General features: G+C 39.4%; 1 protein-coding gene across 1 annotated transcript; it reads right to left on the bottom strand.

The window, feature by feature from the left end:
• Positions 1-5,584: 5,584 nt before the first annotated feature.
• On the bottom strand, positions 5,585-15,682 carry LOC122658957 (eukaryotic translation initiation factor 4B3-like). The gene is made up of 3 exons (XM_043854126.1): positions 15,678-15,682; positions 12,137-13,309; positions 5,585-5,654 (listed from the first exon to the last, which is right to left on the bottom strand). Exons 2-3 carry the CDS (start codon positions 13,279-13,281, stop codon positions 5,585-5,587), a joined length of 1,215 nt encoding a protein of 404 aa, XP_043710061.1. The 5' UTR covers positions 13,282-13,309; positions 15,678-15,682.
• Positions 15,683-18,451: the final 2,769 nt, after the last annotated feature.

Genomic DNA, 18,451 nt, shown 5'->3' on the forward strand with positions numbered 1-18,451 from the left:
GGCTGGAATCTAATACGCTATCATTTTATTGATTGTTAAATCTCTTCTCTGCATCTCAATCATTCAACCCGTACATTGTTGCAAGTTGTCATTGCAAGCCTGCCATTGTAATTGGGTTTCATTCCTCACAACAAACTACCCTAAAAAAAAAAGTTTCCCAATTCAACATTCAAGCGCAAAGTTATGACCTCTGAAAGTTTTTACAGTCGAAGTCATTTTCATTTTCTAATAAGTTCGAGATATGCAATCATGACCAATTCCATCTCATAGATCTTGAAAAATAAACCCAAATCGATTGGTCGCACCATCTGAACTGATCAACGGTCCCAAAGTTATGCATTCTCAACTTGAAAAGACATAGGAGAAATTTAATTCAGTTTATTTAGAGACAATTTGTATAAAACCGTCACTATTGATATATATATATATATATATATATATATATATCGTGGTAGTTTTAAAAACCACCATTAAATCCACAACATTTGTGTCCCAAATGCCATTTTTTATTTTTATTTTTGCAGTGGCATGTTTATTAATGATTTTTAAAATAAATTTTACTTTAACAAAAATTAAGGTTTTTATAATTTTAACTAAAAAAATCCAAAAAATCTAAATGTTGTAGGATTTATTACCAAGTATGCCTGATTTTGTATAAATATATCTTTTCATGCTTATTAAAATTTAGTTTATCAGTTTATAAATTGCTGACAAAAGGTTTGATGCATCCTGAATGGATATATCTGACTAAATAATCCTGACGAGAGGAAGGTGAAGTATCTCCTATCCTATGTCATCGGATCATCTTAGGGGACATCACGAGAAATTTGTAGTCTGATAGTGCGAAATTGGAGGTCTATGCGGTCTTTTTTTTTTTTTGGGGGAGACAGGAGGGGTATCCAACTTTAGGCCGATTAAATCCTCCATGGACTCATACATGACCCCCGCGCCATGCACGAATCGGGAGCTTCTAGACCCTAATGAGCCTCAGACGAGTGGCCCCAAGAAATTATGCTGCGGGCCCTAGTGAGCTTCTACACAATCTTTTTTCCCAATGGTCTACAAGGATCGATCATCTCGTACACTCGCAAGGACCATATGGGGAGAATCTCTACTGGGCCTCAGGCGCTGCTAAGTTAGAGACTGCCGCAGCTGCCGTGAAGGCATGGGTAGATGAGAAGAGCCACTACGACTATGCCACCAACACCTGCGTCAATGGCAAGATGTGCGGGCACTACACCCAGGTTGTGTGGAAGGGCTGTGCCTTCGTCAGATGCTCCGACAATGCTTACTTATCTGTCTGTAGCTATTACCCTCCTGGGAATTACATTGGAGAACGCCCTTACTAAAGAGATACAGTTATTTCCTTATTATCTCATCGAGGCTTATAGCATGTAATATTATAATTTGGATTCTCTACTGTCAAGCTGTCCGGACACGGTGAGGCGTGCAATAACTGCCATACCCCTGCCCGAACACCTTACACATGAAGCAGAATACACCCATTGGTTTAGGTATATATGGTGTGACACACTGACACCTGCAGTTATCATGTTGTCTTGATCTCCATAAATAATACTAGAATGTATACAATTGACGAGGCTGCTTGTTGGTCTAATTTGCCACTAGCAGTCTTGCTTCCTGGCCTTCTGGTTTAATTAGTTTAATCCTTTAATTTTTGGGTAAATTACTCTCCCCTCCCCTCGATGATGCTCGAATGAGTAATAACTCTCCCCTCCCCTGAATTAAAAAGATTCTATCAATCGGAGGTCTATAAATAGGAAAAGATTATGTTTTGAGGATTGATATTGGTCGAAACAGAATATAAATGAATAAACCAGAAAGGGTACAATAGGGAAACTGGAAACTGGAAACTGTTATGGGAGTTAAGAAGTGCAGTACTTTTTCTTTCTTATTTGAGCAAGTTTATAGGTATAGGTATTTGTATCAGTCTAAGCCGATACCAATACAAAATTGATACGGATCGTTTCAGGGGTAAATTAAAAACAAACTGAACCAATTTTTAATCGATATAACCGGTCCATATTCATAAGATGTCCTTCATGGTCTTTTTCTTTTTTTTTGAAGGCCTTTTCTCTGGGTATATATATGCATATGTAGATTATAAGAGGGAGATTTTTTACTTTCTCCATAATAATTTTTGTCATTAGAAAAATGCCATACTCATCACTTTATGTATGTAATTATTGGCAAAAGGGCTTTTAAGTGCCCCTTGGGAGGAAAATAATCCTCTCCAATTCCTTAAAAGTGTGTAGTGCGGCAGTGCCAGGTGGAGATGTCAACACCTGGCAACTGGGACATCCAACGGTGCCGAGCTCAAGAAGAAAATAAAAATTGGATTGTTGAATGTCCGAGCTATCTGGTGTCAATATCTCCACCTGACACTGCCGCACTACACACGTTTAGGAATTGAAGAGGATTAAAATCCCCCCTTCGGAAGGGTTTCTCATGTGGCCCTAATATCATTCTGCCATGTGTGAAATTTAATACTCAAATTCAAGTAAACACCCTCCCATGTATTGGCATGCATCTTCATAACCCTAAAAACAAATTGACCCTATCTAATTTGCCATGTGACAAATATTTGGGTTACACAAGGAACACTTCCTAGGTGAGCCATCCATGAACCAGAGCTTCTACGTAACATCAGATTGTCAATAAGATATATTTCACAATTTAAAAAAAAAGTATGCATTAATACATACTACAAAATACTATGGAAAGTAACGGTCTCCAATCCAAAAGCCCACGCTTCACAGTAGAGAGGTTTTTTCTAAGATCATAAGCCAAATTATAGTACACTATTTGACTAATGTGAAACAAAACTCCACTCTCATTCTTAGCCCACACATTCACTGCATTAGGAAGCATAATAGGAGATGACTTTTACGTTTTTTACGCTGCATTAATAAATCTTTAGTTTGTTTGGCTTTTGAGTTCATCGTACAAGTATGCGGAAGGAAAATTGAAGGAAAATTTTGTCTTTTGTAGATCATTTTTTTTCCTTCTTAATACGATTATTGTGGGTAGACGTGGACCACGAGCCATGTTTGTCTAATGCAAAATTATCTTATTAAAGTATGATAATGCACTGTAAGTTGAAAAGATATGGAGTTGAGGAATAGCATTCTAATAACTAATAATATAAAAATAATATTTTTAAATTGTTATTACTGAGGAGGTATTTGTTGAATGTTATTGGTCATCTACTATAAAACCTATATGTTCATGCATGCTTGTACAAGTCATATATTTTGCCCGCTTCTTTTATCTTATATATTTTTTTAGCTTTGTTTGTTTTAATGGCAAAAAATATATACATTCCTCAAAAACTCAACTTTCATTTACATAATTTAATGAAAAAAGGCTTTTGATGGTAGTAATGTGGGACATATTCCCTTATTACGAAAAGCATATTCTGTCATTTGGAAAAATGAATTAATCATTTTAATAACCATTGATGGTACCTCTGATATGAGAAAAATAAACATTACCAAAAATAAAGTATTGGCTTGCAAATAAGAGTGCCATGATCAAGGCACGCAAGTAAGGTAGCTAGCATGTTTTCTGGAACATCCTCATTGTTGCATGTATTTCAACATTTTTATATATTTTGATAAAGTATTTGAATTGAAATAAAATCAATATTAAACAATATATAAAATTTCATTTCATAGGAAGGAGGAGAGAGAGAGAGATACACGGAAGCGCTAGTGTACTCTATGCAATCCGACGGGGAACATTATCTCATATTAATAATAATTAAGGGAGGGAATCACTGCCAGGCTGCATGCCCTACACCAGTGCAAGGGCCAATGAGAACATAAGGGCATCCAACTGAATGGAGATTTTCATTTCATAGGGGCAAGGCAGCATTTCATCCTTCTTGTGTCTGGGTCAAGTAGCCTGACAACCTTTTTTTCCCCCTAATAATAATAAGGGGAAGATTTTTCTGGGGGAGCAAGTCCCCACACACAGGGGCCAATAGGAACACACACAAAGGCATATATCAACATGGTGGTCATTACAACCATTCATGGAGGCCGGGTGGTCATTTTATACCTTTTGTGCTTTGTATCTTGGAATATGGTGCATACTCCCAATAGAAAACTTTCTAATTATAATAACATAAACTTATAGCGTAGTGTTTCTAACAAGTCGTCCTAGCATAGAGGATACAAGTCGTCCTATTAGCATCATAGCATGTGGAATTGGAACCTAAAAGATATACGTTCGACATTTGATTAATTGAATAAAACTCCGAAGAGGGAAATCACAGCGGGAATTTGCAGTAATGGCGCTTGCGGAGTGCCGGAGCTGAAACGAACAATAAAAATAACAAGGGAAAAAGATATAGAAGGATAGTTTGATGAAATTTGTTGGACAAAGTTTTCCTCCACCCATAGAAGACGGTTCATAAACCCCTCCTAGAGTTTTGGTACATTTCAAAACATCCTCCCGATAACCATTTCCACCCTCTCTTGCCCCTCGGTGAATAGGATCCCATTCACCATGGGTGAAGGGAAACTCAATCCAAATTTGAAACTCTAGACCGCATCAAACTGTTATTTGTTTTCCTGTTATCTCACCCCATTACATGTGGGGGAGGGGCAGAGACCATGGTCCGTGGAATTTCTGACAGGGAGAAGAAAACAACAGTACCAAAATCATAGTTCAATTCGTACATGTGAAAGGCAACCACATGTCCCAATTTTATCATTTACAAGGGGACAAGGGGGAGTTCGGCTCCGGCATGTACGTACATGTGAGAGGCAACCACCTGTCATATTTTTTTACCTTTTACAAGGGCAGGACAGGTATTTATGAAAACAAAAATATACATTCAACCATTTACCTTTCCATCAATGGCATACACTCCTGTGCATCTTTCTTGGTAGTCCTACATTCTTCTCGACTTGTTTCACCGCGTGAAAAACTCCTGTTCCAATCCTTCTTGACAGTCCTGCATTTTTCTGTACTCTGTCTCATCGCGTGAATAACTCCTACTACAATTGGTTGCAAGTGAAATTTTCGAACCTAAAAAAGAAACTTTTGTAATGATTTACGCCATTAACAGCCAGCAGTACATAGGGTCTTTCAAGGGTACTCATATCAAAATGACATACATATGATCTGATGATGTCCACAGGATTCACAAACCGAATACAACCAACGTAAATACAACAGGTTCACTTTGGACAAGTTTTCAAGCGACAAAATAATTCCTATTCAAAAAAAATATGGGAAAAATAGTTCACAAAAATTTGGGGTTAGAACAAACCAAAATCCCTCCTACACGTATCACCCTTGAGTCATGAAACCAAAATGAAAATTTTAAATAATAATCACGCCGAACATTCCAAATTAATGACATCTCTACTACACAACTAAGCACCCCTATTATAACAAAGCTAAGCTATATATCAAAAAGAAAAGCTACCAAAATTGTCTCCGTCCTGCATTTCAATGTAACCACGAAAAGCAAATCGAATGCTGAAGCTAGAAAGACACTTGGATTGCGATACCCTGCCTCTGCTGTACTTTTGGTTCACATCTCGCATCCTTATTCTTGTGCCACTCCTCCCTCCTCGTCGGTTTTCACCACTCCTCCCTCCACGTCGGTTTTCCCAGCACTACACACAAGGTTCACAGCTAAGAACCAAAGCAATAATATAGATATAATTCAGACCACAAAGCTTAGCCAGTTGGGAAAAAGCTGAACTGAGGCAGTCATGGTATTTTGCAGTATGAAAAACATGTACAAAACTAATACTTGGACATAATATATTGCAAAATCAGGCAACAGACATGAAATAGATAAGCAGGCAGTCAAGGGTCATTCTATGCTAGGAGGAGTTTAACATCAAAACAGAAGGCTCCAGAAACAATCAATCTCTGGAACTTGAATCTGCAAAACTCATGAATGTTCTCATCTTCTACAGATTCAAATCTGCAAAACTCATGAATGCTCTCATCTTCTACAGATTCAATGCAGTTACCAGAAAGAACTAAATCACCCACAATCGCAAACATCCCACCTGCAGAAGATGCCTTCAGCAAAATATCAATCGAGAAAATCTTCTCCTTGAACAATGACATCTTAAAAGTAGACAAAAAATCACTTCTTTGTTACCCTCCTCATATAGAAATTGAATTAGGGTTGGAAATAGCACCTGCAAACAAACAAATCTCTCTGCTATCCTCATATAGAAATTGTTAATGCATGAAAAAACAATCCCCAAAGAGTCTAAATCATTTGTCAAATCCCCTCATTACCTGTACACTAAAAGCATGTTTTCCTCTCATAGTTGGTTTAAAACCGAAGTTTCAGAATTTGGGGCCAGAAGTCTAATGCCTCCAAATTATCCATTCACTTGAGTAATGAGTCTCTAGGTTGCAACACTAAGTTCTCAACCACTACCTCAACTTTTCCCGTTTCAGCCTTGTCTGCTTTGTTCTCTTCAATGTATACTTCCACATGAGAATCCCCTACTTGTAGATCTTCAATCTTAGAATTGTCAAGCACTGCCTCTTTGTAGACTTTGTGTGTCATCTTGGCGTCGCTGCAGTGTCCCTTGATCAAAGTAATGATACACATGCTCCTCAAAAGCATAGTTGTCACGACGTCTAGGTGACCCAAGGCATTGGAGAGGGGCCAAAATCAAGGCGACACCAACAAGGCAACCAAGGCGTCCAAGGTGCCCATCTAGGCAACCAAGGCACCTGGACGCCTTGACAACTATACTCAAAAATGGGTTGCAGATGAGTGTTTCTAAACGTTGGTTGGTTCATGAACCGATGAGTGTTATTGGATGTTGATTAGACTGGTTGACCATCACTCCATGAAGATATGGGATCACAATCAACTGCTTCAACATGTCAATTACTCGTGCCATGGAGTCTTGGGTCTGGTTTAGAGTATTAGACCTACCATCAACTATGGCTCTGCTATTAAATTAATGAATCCTGGTTTAGTCCTGGCAACATAATCAAAATCCTAAATAAACAGACAGCAGGGAGGTGAGGATACAACCAGAATTGAGCAATAAGAAAGAGATAAGAGGGATATAACCAAGGATTCTCCCCAAGGCCTAGGTTAGCATCTCACTAGGCTCTACTGCATCTTACAGCTATTGGCATAAAACCAGTAATTTCATTATACTTTTTTAACTAGTTAAAAATGTTATGGGTAAACCCTTTTACAGAGTGGCTAGGAGGGTCTTAGACTCTCATTGGGACTTTCTCCTAGACTCTTTTAACAATTTAATGGACTGCATATTTTCAAAAACTTACACAACCATCAATGTACTGACTTACATTTTTAAGGGCTTATAAAACCATCAATGGAATGACTAATAACTAGATAATGCTTCCAAAATTCTACACATATATTAATTACTTTTGATCCTTCTTTGACCAAGACTTGGACCGGATTTGACTGAGACTTGAAAAGGATTGAAGAGGACTGGACATATCCTAGCCTCAATAACAACCTAATAACAAAAAAATAAGAGAATAAAACTGGCATAAACAATAGCAGATGAACAGTAACACAGGCCAGGCTTAAACTAGGGACTGATTCAATATTAAACCCGACCAACCCAAATCGCAGAAAAACCTTCTCTTCTTTCTAGCTGAATACTGCATCAGGAAACCTCTCCAGACCGACCCATATCTAATCGTTGCCTTAAAATCTGTCCCTTCCATATGGGACCTGACTCAATCAATAACCTCATCCACAGGAATTCAATTGGTAGAAAAAATAGGAGAGCACTTCATTTTCTCTTGCACATAAGTTGCAGAAGTGATGTAGATCAACTAAGGATGAAGAGAAGAAAGGTACAGCCAACCAGCCCATTGAGCCAAGCTCAATGTACTAATTTGAAAGGGAATTACGCTTGTCCACGCAAGAGAGGATCCTACTTGCTGTTATTAATAGAAAGAGGGGCTGTTACTACACCCCCATGATTTGAAGATTCAAAAAAGAGACTGGCTTTATGCTTGGTTTGATGTGAGAGACATGGTGAGGGATGAGAGACCCTATAAGTTGGTGACAAACTGACCAAGGCCATAGGTGAAGACTTCTGTAGTCTTTTCTTTTCTGGTTTGAGAACTTCAGTCCTACGCATACCCTTGACGAGGAGATTTTCCTTTGATTTTCTATCGTTTGAGGACTATTTTGAAGACTGCTGCTGCTGCTGCTGCTCTTTGAAGTTGTTAAGTTGAAACCCAAATCTCTGCTGCAACCATGCCTGTGGATTCTCTGTTTTTTAGGTAAAGTCCAGCAACCAAACTTCAATCATAACACATCATCTAGCCATCGGAAGGGCTGAAATTTTGAAGGTTTCTATTTATGTGTTGCTGCTGTATTGAAGAATCCAGCCATCAGATTGTGGTAGGTTTTTGAAGTTTTCAACTGTTGGCACTAGCCTCTCTTCGACTGGAATTTTGGGTTATTCTGTCTTCTGAGTTCTGGATTGAGGAATACTGTTAACTTCTAAATCTGGCCTTGAGTTTCTATTTCGTGTATTGCTGATCCGGAACATCTAGCCATTGTAATGAATTGGTTTTTACATATGTTCATTAACTAATGGAGTAATGTTTGTGTCCATGTTTTGATGCTAATCAGTCATATGGATGTGGAGATTTAATGTTGTTACTTAATTTGAAAGTTACTTTCTACTTTCAAGCTCTGGGCATAACTAAGAATCCAACCATTGGATTGGATCCAAATTTTGTGAGGTTGAAGGACTTGAGGAAACCTAGTTATACTATTAATTTGGGACTGGCCTGTAATGTAGTCCTAGATAGGTAGGAGACCTACTAGGAGCCAAACAACAGGATCAAATAAAAAAAGGGGCTGCTGGTTCGAATGGACAGCACTAGGATTTAGGTCAATTCCTAGGGTTAGGGTTGGATATTGGGAAAGGGGTTTATAGGGTATTAATGGGCAGGTCTAGGAGGTCAATATGGTATAAAAATAATAGGATCTGGGAACGTTTTAAAATTCTGCAGTTCTGGACAGAATTGTGTTGCAGGTTTTGGGTTTTAATGGAGTGAAGGAATGGAAGGGATAAAGTGGGAGTTTGGGGCTGAAACTTGGATCGAGTGTCAACAATGATGTAAGGGATGTATGCTGAAAGTTTGGTTTGAAACTGATGGACAGATTTGGAGTTATGGAGGTTTCCTAGTAGAAGTAGGAGAGAGGGGTAAAACTGTAATTTCAGACAATCGGCTGGGTGGATGGTGCTGAAATTTGAATCGAGTCTCTCTTAGGGTTTGAGAAAGACTTGATCAAATTTTTAGAAGATTCTAATGGTTAGATTTGGCTGGGCAGAATTCTCACGAAAATCACCTTGTATGTGACCTTCTAGAAGGAAGAAGAATAGTTGCAGAATTTCTTACTTGTTACAGGTCTTCAATGGCAACAACTTTGAAGATGAACAATGGGGTCTCCCGATCTTCACAATGCAAGGAGATAAGTAGTAGCCCTCCGATCTTCACAATGCAAGGAGTCGATTGGAGATCCACCAATCCCTTCAACCTTGATATTACTCACAAGGCACACTCACGATGGAGCAAAGGCAGCAACAAAGGCAGCAAGCATAAAGCTAAGTTTTATTAATCAAATTCGTATACAATGCTGGCCTCCCTTACAAACTTATATAGAAGACTCAAAAATAGACTTAGACACTAAAAAGGAATGGCCTAACCTTATCCCTAACCTATTAGGCAACTTAAACCGACTAGGAAACTCAAATAGACTCAAAATAGAGTCCTAATGACTTAAAACAACTTAAACTACTTAAAATAAAGAAGATCACCTCTACCATTCTGTTCTGGGTAGGATTCTGAATTCTACGATGGATGTTAAATTGAATCAACCAAGGAGACATCATAGACAAACTAATGGGACATTGAGTCATCAAAAAAATTTACATGGGCAAGGATTTCACTTTTCCTTTTTGCAGTATAAAAATAGCTTACCTGAAAGAACTGTTGTAGCAGGAGCATGGTCAGAATGAAACGTGATGCAGGAAGGTTTCAGCAACCTCCTTTACCCAGTGGGTTGGAACCCAGAAGAGCAAATCATACATGACTAGGGTTAAGTTACAAATGTTATCAATAAATTAAATAAACAAGAATTTTTAAAGGAATATAAGTAGGGAGCAATATACGTTGGGGTTAAATTAAAGAAACAGAGCTAACTGATTACCAAATCCCATCAAATTAGAAACACAAAGCCCGGGAAACCAAAACACACCATGCAGCTTGTGTGGGAAAGATACCACTCACCCTTAGTGGAAGCTGGCTGTTATAGCCTTATAAGTGGGGATATTAAAAGAAAAGGCAAGTCTCAAGGAAAGAACGTGATTGGCCAGCAAAGATCCAAAGATGATATGAACTCAATTAGTAGATAACATCAACATCAAAGATTTGGCTTCAAAACTGGAGGAGGATTTAGAACAATCTGGAATGGTTTCAAAAACAGTTCAAGAAATAGTAGAAACAGGGCAAGAAATTAAATATATTAACTGTAGATAATTCTAGGATAAAAGGAGAATTGACATGTGATGATCTGATAAAAAAAATATAACATCAAATATGCAAAAAAAATTCTCCAATCCAGTGGAGGTTTTGAGGTGAGAGTTGTTTATAACCCCTCAATAGAAGCATTCTTATGAAATATTAACAGTAAAATAATACCATGAGAGACTTAATCGCCCTCTTTCTGAAGGACTTTGTTTCTAGGAAATCTTCTTATGATTACGTAACCAACCATTAGAGGTACAACTAGAAGACAGGAATCCATGACCATGAGCAAATTGCACTCAACTAATGTAATTTTCTCTTCCTATGCAGTGCGCACGGCATCCAACTCAAATCCACCAGAGTAGGAATAGAACAGATTAATTATAATCAATTGCATCAAAGGTTAAAGCATGAATGAAATTACTCCACCTAAATTGAATACATTATAAGCTTTTGAGTAAAACCATAAGCTACAAGGATAGAGCCAGAATTAGCAACCACCTGTAAGTTAAATTTCAGAGATTCAACAAAAAGGAAAAGGAATTTCAAACATCAGGTGATGTAGTTCAAAGGAATAAGAAGGCTAACAGCAAAACAGACCATCAAACTAGACCAAGAATGGACTAATATCTGTAATTTTGAGTGTCCAATGGGTTGTATGGGCCATGGGCTTTATACTTTGGGTTTACTTTTGTAATGGGCCAATCTATAAGCCCAAATATTAGGAATTTAAGCCCTATACGGGATTAAGTAGTTAGATTTTATTTTGTAATGTTCTAGAATAACTTTCTATTTTGAAAAAAGTTACATAGGGGTTTCCTATTTTTCTTGTTTCCATGAAGTTATAAAAAGAGTAGGGGATCATACCAACTAACATTGATTTGAGAAATAATTTAGCCTTGAGCTTGTGAGTTCTGTGAGAGAGGGAGCATGGTTTTGTGGGATTCAAAAATGCTCTACCATGGGATGCAGTAGGGAAACCTTGGTGGGATCCTATTCGGCAGTTAGGTGAAAGGCCTAACATATCCTTTCTTCTTTTATTTTCCTTCAGTTATTAAGATCAGTTTCTGAACTCAACATCATAGAGTTGGTTCTGAGATCCTTTCTGAACATCAACCACGGGTTCTAGTGAGGCCTGCATGTGCTGCTTCTGAAGTTCTGCTGAGCAAAAGTTATACTACTGCAGTTATTAAACAGGATTCAGTTACACTTTTTAATTTCCTGAAGTTTCTAATTCCATCTATTGTTACTGCAGGTTCGAACTTCAGTTTCTAAATCTGATAAGTGGTTACTTTCTATTCTGGCTTTGGTTACCAATTTCGAATATGTTTCTAATTTTGGGCCTGGTTTTTATTCTGATTTATTAATTAGATGATTTCCCGTCACATAAACATTTAAGTAATCAAACGTGAGTAGCACTGAACAGTCCAGTTCTTAGACGATTCTATGACGTTGCCAACAAGTAACTATATACAGCAAGCACAAAATAAGAGCTCATAAACGCTTAGGGACTAGCTTCTACTCAATATAACAGTACAATTCGAACAAATTAAAAGTGAGTTATCAACCAAGAACAACAAACCTTTGGGTAGGGATATCAACTCCATCTGTCTTCCTCCAACTTCTCTCATTATCACTTCCATTATCACTTCCCAAACTCTTCTTTCTCAATGATGCGCCGTCATGAGCCCCAGAACCCATCTCCTTAAGTTTCATTGACTCAAGCTGTTCATCAATCTTCTTCCAATCTTGTCCTTTCTCCGCCAAAACCTCCTCTCTTGGCCGCGCTGCTCCAAATGGGTTGGACCCTTTACTTCTCATCGTGGTCGACCCAGACCCCAGCTGCTCCTGTTGCTGCTGATCTTCATTATTCACTGGCAAAGTACGAGGCTGCAAAACAAGTCTCCGCCTTCCACTTCCGATTCCATCTCCAATCCCTTCTTCCCTCCTCCTCCCCCAAGTATCTGAATCCGCACCTCCTCCATTAGATGTCTCTTTCAGACCCATATCGAAACCTCCTCGCCGGTCCCTATGGTTCTCAAATCCACCGCCAAATCTGCGACCTTCCGAAGGTGTGTAGCTTTTGTTGGACACCCAACTGTCGGATTCATCAGCCCTAGTCTGCGAATCGAAGAAGCCAACTCTCTCCCTCCGCTCAGAGGAGGGAGCAGGCGTAGATTTCTTTGTGGCGCCCCAATCATCGGTCTCATCAGCACGAGAAGGAGCAGAATCCCTGTTAAATCCGCCGTTCCTACGCTGCTCATCCGAAACCCTAGAAGAGCCCCACTTTGAGTTTGAAGAATCGTCGCCGTTGGAATACCTGTTTCGACCGGAGCTTTCGTTGAGGCCGTAGGAACGGAAGCCATGGCGGGAGCGCTCGAGCTCTTCGGCGGTACGCTCGCGGGGTCCGGTGGGGAGGATGAGAAGTTGGTCGGTGGTCAGGCGGTTGAGTTGGGTGGTGGTTTGAGCCGCTTTACCAGTGCCAGGCCCGACCGGCTTACCGGTGTTGAATTCGGCGAGAGAGATGGCCTGGCCTTTCTTCTTCTTGGACTTGGTGGTGGCGGCAGCGGCTGCCAGGGATGGGAAATCGAATTGGACGTTCTCTCTGTTGGTGCCGTCCTTCTGCTGATGCTGTTGTGGTCGTTCGAGAAGCTCTGCTTCGTGTTCTTCCGAATCAAGTGCCCACTTCCCCGGCTTCGACCAAGCGGATGACAAATCTGTCGCCATTTTCTCGCCTCGCGTCTTCTGTCTCTCTCTCTCGCTCCCTCTTGCTTGCTCTTTAGTCTATAGACTCTAGAGTTTAATGCTCTAATCTTTATAAACCCCAAACGTTCTGGTGGTGCTTCGTGACTTTGTCGACCCGTTCGTACGAAAAAACTTTAACTGGAATCTGGAAAGGAACTCTATTCCCAGTCCACTTAGGAATACGTGTGGGCCAGTGGCCCTGTGGCCGTGTGTGGGCAAGTGAAGAGTAACTCCTTGGATGCTTTGGTGAGAAAACTACTGGAGGATCTTGTTTTCCTTCCAAGATGAGGAGAGAATCTCTTCACCTGCGGGAGTTGACACATGGTTTGGTCAGAAAGGGTAAATATTCCAATCATAATATCAGATCACCATAAATGAAGAGATTCTCTTTTCACCCCGAGTGACGAAAAACTTCGGCCAATATGTGAACTGATTAAATGAAACCTAAACTTTTACTTGAGGAGGGAGTAATCCGGATTGAGCTAGTATGCGGTCTAAAGTTGAGCGGTCATCGTGTTGTGCTCAACTCACGGGTTGTCATGTGGATTCCATGTTGATCCAATGGTTGGTAGACGAGCTTCGCGGTGGTCTGGCTTTTTTTGAATTTTGAGCGACAATTTTAAATTTTGAATTGAGCTTGTTCTACTAACCATTGGATCGGCATGAAATCCACGTAGTGGCCTATAAGTTGAGCGCAATAGGATGGCCGCTCAACCCCAGGCCGCAAACGAGCTCAATCAAATAGTAAAATAAAACAATGAAAAAAATTCAAAACTACCCATGAGAAACAAGTATGGAAAGAAAGTATATATAATAGGAGGCTATGCCATCACAAGGGAGTGTATGTGATTCATTCTATGAGTTTGAAATTTTATGTGTGGCTAATTCACACCATTACCTAGTTTTTTATATGATTGAAATTGTCACATTACCTTATAAGTGGCAAATTTTTGGGTGTTTGTAAGAAAAAGTTTTCAATTTGTTTTTGGCAAAGGTTTTTGGTCCAGAAATACATCCCTCTATTGATATCATGTTTTGCCATGTGTATGGGTGAAATGGCAATCTTGACCTTTTGGATATATATAGAAAATGGATATATAGGCCCACATGCTAAATTTCAAACTTATATTTAACCAAATTCTGTTTTTATTTTTAGCCGTCCGTTTCTTCTTCCTTTTTATCCCCTTTTTTCAGGATATGTAGATGGCCCATCCATATTTTGTTATGTGGATGAAACACCTAGTTGTGCCACATGGTAGTTAGAAGGGTTGAAATTTGGCAAACATATAGACCCCAAGGTCTCTTGCCTACATGTGAACTTCCAACCCAAAAGAAATTTGCCATGTGGTAAAATGAAGTATTTATAAAATTTAAGATTACTAAGAGGATTGTACATTGAGTGTGGGCCTTGGTGCAACGGTACGGTTGTTCCATTGTGACCAATTGGTCATGGCAGAAGTAAAAACTGTGTACATTATGAACCTCCCCAGACCCCAGAGTGATCACGAATTTACATTATCATTTGAGTTATATAAAGAAACAAGATCACAGTTCAAAAGGTAGGTTCAGTTTCCATGGCAGGTTGGTTTGCATTTTTATGCAAGTAAGCATCAAGACTTCGACAGCACAAAATAGCGTACAAAGTAAGCTTGAGCAGTGGGCAAGAATCAGAACATAACGATGTATGGGTCATTGGCGTTCATAGAATAAAAAGAAATTCAAAGAAAACGGAAAAAAAAAAAAAAGAAAGGTCTTTTTCTTTCTAAAGCAACGAACAAGATCTTTGGTGTCTAGAACTTGAGTCACTTGAGCTGCAATGTGCAAGAATACACGAAGGTTCCCAACTATGCAACTAGTTCTGAGTAAAAGGTCATCAAAGCTTTTGCATTTTGGATTCGGGGGAAAAGAAAGGAACAGAGCATTCACTGTAAAGCTTTTACATTTTAACCATTCACCATTTTTTAAGCAACTCTTCTGCAATAAAGCATCGATTCCCTCCTTTACTTTCCTCTATATTTATAGGGAAGCAGTTTTCTATATGGGAGTGTGGTCTATGCCAGCACTGGGGAGAGACAGATTCATGGGAGTGCTGGCGTAGGCCACACTCTTGGGCAGAGATCTTTTTCCCATATTTATATTTGTTATTCTATTTGTTTGTCTCTCTACTCTACCTCTTACATCATCAGTCATCATTCATACAAGAACTAACAATGACTTCAACATATTGATGTATGATGAATCATTGAACCAATGGCTCAAATACAATATTGGAGTGTTGAAACCAAAACCTTAAAAATTAGGAAAAATTATAGTACGACCCCCTGAGGTTTATCTTAAATACAGAACAACCTCTTATATTTTTAAATTATAGGTTGCACCTCCTTGAGTTTAGGTTAGTTGTTACAGTCAGCCCCAATTTGTTAGTTTGGTGTTACAGTGTTAGTTAAGTTTGCCTTCAAATGACTAATCTAATCCTCATGAGTTGTGAGCTTACCATTCTGCCCACAGGGCATCCCTAACCTCACACCCCCTGCCCACTCCCCTTCCCCTGTTACTCAAATCAAAAAGAGGGTTTCACTCCACGATCTTCCCGGCGAGCTCGACGGACGCCAAACTTCCAATAGCTCCTGTGCAAAGGACAAGAACAAAAGCTCAGGTTCTTTCTCATAAAAAGCCAATCTTTTTTTCTTTCTTCGTTTCTATCTGAATCTCATCTCTATAGCAGACAAATCTGAGAAGACAACGAAACAGGGGCCGGTCCAGGGCCTGGCTTTAATTCCTCTGATCTTTGATTCTGGAACAGGGTTTTGTGAAATATAAGGTAAATGAGGTATAAGAGGCACCCTACCGACACCAACACCAACACCAACAGCAACACCGCAGGCGAGAGCATGCGACAATTTGTGTGCAGACTCCGGTGACTATTCTGACGCTGATTCAAATACTTACTCCACATTATCATCCATTACTAGGAACTGTTTGTTTGTGATTTATTAATGATAGAAACCAAACCAAAATAAAAACCAGTTCAATAACTTCAGCCAAACACTTCTTTAAGTTTTACAGAACCCCAATAACTATCATACACGGAAACTGTAAATTAAGGGCCCATTAACATCCTCAAGTATAACAAAACTTACCCTTTCCAATACGAACAGTTTTTTGAGTTAGGGCCATAGGCATAATTTACCCAACTGCGCATGTTAGCTCACCGACGACCACCGGAATCTACCAGCGTATATTAGTAAAACGGAAAGAGAAGAGCAGAGCCTATAACCTAACCTAAAGCGACTCACTGAGCCTTCTTCTTAGGAAGCAAAAACTCTCTCGGCAGCTAATAAAACCATGAAAATAGCGAAGGAATCTATTATACTGATCAGAGATTTGTACAATATTCAATGAAGAACAGATAAGAAAAGAGAAAATACAACATAGAGAAAGGGAGGAGAAGAGAAATTAAGAAACCAAGATTAATCTCTAACTAAATGTACTGATCTCACTCACAGCCACAGATTTCCGAGTCGAAGCAGGAAGCCTAGAAGTGAAGTTCCTCGGAGGTAATTCTTCATTCCGATGATCATCATCTGTTCCTTCATCGAAATTGATAGCGTAATTTAACGGATCGTACTTGAAATCGGCCGAGTGTCTACGACCTCTACCCGTCCGAAAGATAAGATTCCGGCATTTTTCTTTGAATTCAGGGAACTCGTGAGCCCTGGATTTCAGCCACAGTGAGAGAATCACCGGAGAAGATAGCCGGCCTTCAGCCAAGAAGGATTGAATAGGTTTTTTGTTTATGATCTTAGAAAGAGGGTAAAGTTGGTATTTTATATTGAAATTTTTTTTCTTTTGGTAAGAATATTGAATTATTTAACAACAAATTAGAAAGAGAGTAAAATTGATATTTTATATTATAGTATTTAACACCGTCCACTCAGGGGGTGCGGCTGTATAATTTAGAAACACGAGATTATTCTATATTTAAGACAAACCTTAGGGGCTACAATGTAATTTTTTCTAATATTATAACCAACCGATGTGAAGCTATAACTCTGTGACTCTGTGACTCTCAAGTCCCAACATGGATGCTACTCTCAATCCATGTTAGGAGAGGACACCAATATGTCATAATGCTTACTTATCTTCATTTATTCAGGTTCTCAATTTAAGACTGATGAATAGGGCTCCAATAAGGTCGGGTTGGGCCGGGCTTTATAGAACCCTAGCCCAACCCTAAGTCCCCTTAGCTAGGCCCAGGCCTGACCCGACCCTGACTTATGGTCAAAAAAATCCAACCCTGACCCGCCCTCGGGGTCGGGCCGGGCTGACCTTGATTGGCCCTTATCATGGGGAGGGAGAAAGAAATGCATGGGCTAGAATGGGCCGGGAGAACATTATCAATTTTATATAAAATTACACTAATAAAATATATTATATCACTTATTGTCTTCATATATAATATAGGTCAAATGTTCTCTCTGCAGCAGCACAGGCTACGCCTTGACACATGGGGGTAGGTGAAATGATCAACCCGCCCCCCTAATGGGCAGCCCATGTATCTAGGCACAGCTTGCGCTGCTGCACAGAGAGCTTCCTCTCTATAATATATTATATAAAAAAATGTGGGTGACATTTAAAGTTTATAATGTATATATTGTATCAAAATATATTTTATAGTATAATTTAAATTAGGGCCGGGCCTGACCGAGCCAAGCTTAGCCTGAGGCCTCAACCCCAACCTGACCCGACCCTGACTCAGGGCCAAAAATTTCCAACCCTGACCCGCCCTCAGGGCCAAATATCTCAATCCAAGCCTTGTTCGGGCTCAAGGCGGGCTAGGGTGGGTTTGGACCGACAAGGCCAAACTTGCACCCCTAATGATGAACAAGGTCTCTAGCTTAGTTATAATATTGTGGGAAGTTATAGAGTTATAGTCTCATACCGGTTTGTTCTGATCATCTTCACATATTATTGGGCTATATGCACCTAACATAAGCTTTTGGGTTGGACCTCCAAATGGGATTTCGTGGGTTTTCCCACTTTATTTAATAGTCCAACCTACAAACTTAAGCTATTAGTTGGAAATAGCTCCTCAAGTATATGAAGATGACCAAAATTTCAATCAAAAAGAAAAAAAGAAGATGATCAGAAC

The sequence above is a fragment of the Telopea speciosissima genome, chromosome 4, assembly GCF_018873765.1.
Source record: "Telopea speciosissima isolate NSW1024214 ecotype Mountain lineage chromosome 4, Tspe_v1, whole genome shotgun sequence".
NCBI lineage: Eukaryota > Viridiplantae > Streptophyta > Magnoliopsida > Proteales > Proteaceae > Telopea > Telopea speciosissima.